General features: G+C 49.6%; 1 protein-coding gene and 1 long non-coding RNA gene across 3 annotated transcripts; one reads left to right on the top strand and one right to left on the bottom strand.

Annotated features, from left to right (window-relative positions):
• The first annotated feature begins 1,366 nt into the window (after positions 1-1,366).
• On the top strand, positions 1,367-2,523 carry LOC119305901 (transcription factor MYC2-like). Its single transcript, XM_037582298.1, has one exon. The coding sequence runs from the start codon at positions 1,417-1,419 to the stop codon at positions 2,254-2,256; it is 840 nt and encodes a 279-aa protein (XP_037438195.1). The 5' UTR covers positions 1,367-1,416; the 3' UTR covers positions 2,257-2,523.
• Positions 2,524-3,191: 668 nt separating this feature from the next.
• LOC119311180 lies at positions 3,192-5,621 on the bottom strand. Of its 2 annotated transcripts, none has more exons than XR_005150912.1 (4): positions 5,487-5,617; positions 5,046-5,368; positions 4,145-4,399; positions 3,192-4,023 (listed from the first exon to the last, which is right to left on the bottom strand). It is a non-coding gene; the product is annotated as an uncharacterized LOC119311180 (long non-coding RNA). The 2 variants fall into 2 exon arrangements; XR_005150911.1 differs by having other exon boundaries at positions 3,193-4,023; positions 5,046-5,339; positions 5,487-5,621.
• Between the last annotated feature and the right edge of the window lie 335 nt (positions 5,622-5,956).

Below are 5,956 nucleotides of genomic sequence, written 5' to 3'. Positions count from 1 at the left end.
AGTTTGTCTCCGGTTTGCGAGAGAAAACGCGTCCGGACCACGCCGCACACCGATAGAGGACTGCGTTGGACGACTTCTGCGGTCCGTACAACACATTCTGGACGGATGCAGGAGGTTTTGGGGTCGACGTTGGAGATAGCAAATTGGTCAAAGCACAATGTAAGCACAAAAACTGATCTCGAAACAACAATCTTCTGATTTTTTTCCTACTCATAGATGGTTATGTTTAAGTTTCAAAGTTAACTTGCACATATATACTTGAATCCATCCTCTACATGCATGATTTTCCATGGTTTTAAAATTTCAATGTTGTGTTTTATGTTAAAATACTCGGTCATGGTCATTTCCCGCACGTAAAAAAAACTGTGGGCAGGTCGTTTCATCCCTAACCCTATGTGGTTAGGGCAAATTCTCACATCCACTCATCATCAGCGAGTCCGTGGCTTCACCTCCCCTCTGCCTGCCGCTTCGAAGGCCGGTGGGGGAAGGGGAATCCTGGTGCGTTCGCTCCGGTTAGTAGTTTATGTTAGGCTTTTTAGTCCTCGCAGGTGTGGCGTTCAAGCAGACAACGATGCTTTTTCTTCGACTTTGTCTTCTGGGCTTTGATTCTCCTCAAGTTCGTCCGTTGGACATAGTCGACGGAGCTCCGACATATGTCATCTTCTTTGGGCGGTGATGTTTGGGTTTCTCGTCACGTGGTGTCGTTTGGTGCCAGGTGCTTCAGATCTATCCAAGGGTTCAATGGCGACGACTGTGGCTCCAGGGTGCTGGTCCTTAGGGGCATATGCATGAAGACTTCCCCGCTGTCATCAACATGGTCGAGCCGGCTCCGATTTAGTAGCAGCGACAGTGGCGCGTGGACGGTTTGTTCTGGCGGCATATTATGTTTGAGATGCTTTGTATTTTCGGTGAACTTTTAGATCCTTCTCGCAAAAAAATCACTCCCCGGGGTCCCAAAAGGTCATTTCAGCACCAAAAAATGACTTTCTTTTTCTTTTCTTTTGAAAGAAAATGACTTTCTGGTGAGTTAGTGACTATCCATTTTCAATATGTATGTGCAGGTCACTGGTTGTCTAGCTCACCACTGCAATTTAACTTGCTCGTTTCTTCTCTCGTTTTCTCACATAGTGACGACTAACTGATTAGTGACTACACAACTGCTAGCTAACCTAATTGTCATCTATTGGTTCCTTCAAGATCTCAAGCCCGGGCCCACACGGACATGTTTTTTGCGGGGCAAAGATGAAACGAAAACGACAGAGGCCATTTCCGTGAGATAAACGTATATGCAAGGTCTCAAACGCTAATGTGCCACCGGTATAAATACATGGTCATAGCGGAGTGGAACAACAGGTACGCATCTGCCATCTCCACTTGCGAGTTCTTGGAGCGACACGCACGCACCTCCCGCCGGCTATGGACGACGAGCTGCTCTCCCCGTGCTCCTCCTTCTTCCCGGTCTCGCCGCCGTCCGGCCAGTACGAGCACCCCCACCACCAGTTTATCGAGTTCGCCTCCTGCGAGGTCCCCGAGCAATGGCTGCTCCGCGACGTCGTCGTGCCGGCCAAGAGCGAGGACGCGGGGGACCTGTGGCCCGCGGGGTCCCTGCTGTCCACGGACTCCGAGCTCTCGGAGCTGCCGGCGGCGAGCCTCCCTGCCTCCACGGAGTCGACGCCGCGGCCGGCGCCCAAGCGGCGTGGCAGGAAGCCCGGGCCACGCCCCGAGGGCCCCACTGTCAGCCACGTGGAGGCCGAGCGGCAGCGCCGCGACAAACTGAACCGCCGCTTCTGCGACCTCCGCGCTGCCGTCCCCACCGTGTCCCGCATGGACAAGGCCTCCCTCCTCGCCGACGCCGCCGCATACATCGCCGAGCTGCGCGCCCGCGTTGCCCGGCTCGAGGACGAGAGCAAGCAGGCGGCCGCCGCGAGGTGGGACACTAACTCGGCCTCCCTCGGCGGTGGCGGCGCCTCCTTCCAGCACTTTCTAGCAGGAGACGAGACGGTGGAAGTGCGGATGGTGGGGCGGGACGCGGCGGCGGTGCGCGTGACCACGGCCGCGGGGTCCGCCCCGCACGCGCCGGCGCGGCTGATGAGCGCGCTCCGGTCGCTGGAGCTGCAGGTGCAGCACGCGTGCGTGAGCCGCGTGCAGGGCGCGACGGTGCAGGACGTCGTGGTGGACGTGCCGGCCGCGCTGCAGCACGATGACGGCGCCGCCATCCGCTCCGCGCTGCTTCAGCGGCTACGCGACAGCGCCTAGCTATAGAGCCTAGAGCTCCCCTACGTTATCTCGTGAGCAGGTACATCACGAGACAACTCTCGCGTACGATAGATGCCATGCATCGTAAATCTGGCGCCTTTGCTGCGTGTCGTCCATGGAATAAATTCTAATACCCATATAGTATATTGTAAACAGTGACCAGTGAAAAGCTTGTTTGGATCTATACTTACGGAGTGAGTATATGTATGCGCGTGTGTTACTAGTGTTATGTGCTTGTTAAACTGTTGATCTTTTTTCCATTTTAGGGAGTGTTTGTTATACTATTGTGTAATATATACGTGCATACATGTCCTGTATTGGCGTATCTTGTGCTCCTAGAGATGAATCATGAATGTTTGGTTCAAGGGAACCAGCTTAAGATCAATCTAATGGGCTCTCTATAAGCCAATACATCGATGGTACGCTGGTTTCAGTATTAGAAAGCTAGGGGCTGGCTCTTCGATTTAGATAGGTTTTATCACAAACGACTGAAGTGGGGGAGACAGAGTTGAAAAGAAGATTCATCGCTTCTTTCTCTCATGCAAAACTATGCATGAAACTTTCATCTTGCACGGCTCCAAAGTGACACAAGAAAGATAAATATTTTAAGGGTTTTTAGTCACTACAAGACCGAAAATGCTGTTTGGAGGCCGAGCTCCATGCAGCTCGGTATCATGGTCGTCAGTAATCGATTCAAGCTGGTGCAGAGACGCATTTATGTCATGTATTCAAGCTCACAACTGTAACACCCACACCGTATTCCATATTTACCTACAGTAGCATCCCATGTCGCTGACAGGCTGTTTAGATGTGCGATCCATTCACCCATCATGTCCCTCCAGTGCTAGCATCACTCACTCACACAGAAGAACATGGGCACGCTGACAGGCTGTCAAGGACGAACCACCATCTGAGCTGAATTTCTCAAGTTCGGCCACACACACGAGCATATATAACGAAGTTCATCTGGGAACTAATAATGTTTTTGACCATACCCACACAAGAATGCATAGTATCAGACAAGCACAAACACCATTTTTTTATGCCTTACACAAATAAGGTACGGTTTCTAATAACAAAGTGCCACATAAGCAAATCCATAGTATCAGGAAACAACACTAAAATCTAGTTTTTCCAGACCATAGGTGGATTGCTGCATGTGTTCTTCATGTGCCCTGTTAACCCACATCTTGAGCAGCGAGAAGATTTCTTAGGTGCCTTTGGCAGATCTCCCCTGGCTGGGCATGTTGTGCTCTTGTGTCCCTAAATTATGCATATAGAACATAATCTACTTCTCTTTGATGGTTGTTCATATGGAGCCTTGTCACGACTGGTTGTTGGACACCCAGCCGGTCGTTTCCTCGACGGTGCTGGGAATACATCTGATCCTTGCGAAATGGTGTGTTCAGACTCGGTTCGGCCAAAGTGGTGCTTGTTACCAACGCCAAAGCCAGCTGAATCTGCTGCCAGCTCTCTATCAAACAAACCAAGCCCATCCCTCACGGCGGAAACTGGCTCGACCAACACTTTGACATCTCGCATTTTCTCCATAGCAAGTGCATACGCTTCCACATTACTGTCGCCTAACTTAACGATATCGAGTGCCAACAGGTACAAAGTGTTGTGTCGACGAGAAGAATACTTCAGCGGCTCACGATCCTTTTGGTAGCGCAAATACTCCGGTGGTAGTATATCTCTTGCAGCTCTAGTCCATCGCTTCGATACATGTTTCGCAGGGAGCTCATGTAGTTTTAGGTGTATCATGACCTGAAGAACATCATACAGAGAAATGTCAGTTTCCGGTGTTTTTCCAAACCATGTCACTCTACAGTAACTGATTGTGAATAACAGGGAGGAACTGTTTAAGTGCATGGCTGCAAACCATTACATAGTGCTCAAATGTTCCACACTCCTGAACTCATCAGCTGTCTCACTCGCGGAGATCACAAACTCATTCTTGCACCATTTTTCCCTTGACTGGAACTTGATGTGCCTAGCAATGTACTCCAAGCATGGCCTGACTTCCATGAGATCATACACCCACATTCATACAGTGCTTCACCAACTTTCTCAAACATTGTCCTGGTATAAACCTGTGAGGCATGCACCTCAATTGGGATATTTGCTTCAGGACAATCCCGCCCTGCAAATGACGACCGCATAAAAGGGAAATTAGCTCTTCTCAACAGGAACAATGCAACAACACCTTCCCAACTCTGACTCTATGAAAAATGGCACACAAACTAATCATGACTGAATTCACTAAAGGACACAAAAAACAGAGTGGTGACGATGGGCTCACAGCCCACATCTTTTTGGTGTTATACATAGCAAAATCAGGAATATTTGTGGGAATATAATTACTGAAGATATATGTATTGCCATGCAAGTAGCAGGTGCAGACTCAGAAAATTTTAATTTTAACAAAAAAAAACAGCAGATAGCAGCAACCATTTTTGGTCTGCAAACCCACCCTTTTTTTGTGAACTGAGTCATTAGCCATGTGTCGAAATCGTCATACCATGTTATTTAAATTTTTAATCTGTAAGTCAGCGTTCATGGTGTGCTGCTACCGCATGTTGGCCACTACAATGTAGCTTACCTCTTCTCGTTATTTCAATGCTCATACTCTCTGACTAATTTTCAGTATGTGCACCGCCCAAATAAATCAAAACGAACTGATGAACAGCACTACAACAAGACTACCAGCAAGCTGATAAAGCATATATTTCAGGTCAAAATTATCAACAAGAAGAAAACAGCTACAAGGTGAGGGATAACAAAATAACCTCCTGGTCCAACAAGATTGATCTGTATTGGATACTCCCACGCCCTTTTCGTCTGCATCCTGGTCCGCGGCAACACACGCTATGTTTGCAGCTCCCGTGTCGCATGAATCGCCCATCCCTTTGTCGGTCTCTCCTCCCCCTTCGTAATCCATGTGGCCTCCAGCTCGTCCCAATGGCAGAGAAGAAATCAACTCCTCGCCCGCATCAGCAGTTCCACTCGTGCCGCCCTTAGTCAGTTGCGCGCCGACAACTAGCTCTCTATAGACAACCCCTCCGTCCAAACGCCGTACGAGCCTGCACAGGCAATCGAGAGCCAGCCAGATCTGATTTTTTTAGAAGAACAAGACAGGGGAAACTTCAATCCATCGAACTCCAGCTTAACAAATCACTCCCAAATAACCGAAACTTAGACAAGAAATAGGTTTTTTTCAGAAGATTAACCTGCTCCAGATTCCTTGAAGAAGAACTCCATGCCGTCCATGGCAAGAAGCGGCGCTCGCCCCTGGACGGTGTGTAGGTCGACTGCCCAAACAGGCCACCCATCGCTTAAAGGGCATCTCTGTCGCTGCACGGGCCAGGAAAATACATTTATTTCCCCCACCTGCGCCAGCGAAGTGGGCCAAATTCAAAGCCGCACAGGCAAAACATCTTATGCACGCGCGCAGCAGCAAAGCCGTAGGCCCACGTACAAACTCTCAACATGAGTAGGTGGCACAGCCGTATTTCCAGCTAATAGAGCTTGTATATAGCAAAAAGAGCAGGGGCCACGCATCGCGACGCCAGAGCGACCGGCGCAGATAGCGGCCTGCATGGAGCTCGTCCACCAAAACGCTCCTCTCCTACAAGACCTTTTTCTATATGCTACCCCCCCCCCCCCTCTTAAATTACAGGGTTAACTTAATAAATGTCAC

This window comes from Triticum dicoccoides, chromosome 5B, assembly GCF_002162155.2.
Source record: "Triticum dicoccoides isolate Atlit2015 ecotype Zavitan chromosome 5B, WEW_v2.0, whole genome shotgun sequence".
NCBI classification, from domain to species: Eukaryota; Viridiplantae; Streptophyta; class Magnoliopsida; order Poales; family Poaceae; genus Triticum; species Triticum dicoccoides.
The sequence above is the reverse complement of the archived record's forward strand: the minus strand, read 5'-3'. Positions and strand labels throughout refer to the sequence as shown.

Excerpts from the sequence above, each read along its gene's own strand:
- LOC119305901 (XM_037582298.1), top strand. The coding sequence starts at position 1,417 with ATGGACGACGAGCTGCTCTCCCCGTGCTCCTCCTTCTTCCCGGTCTCG.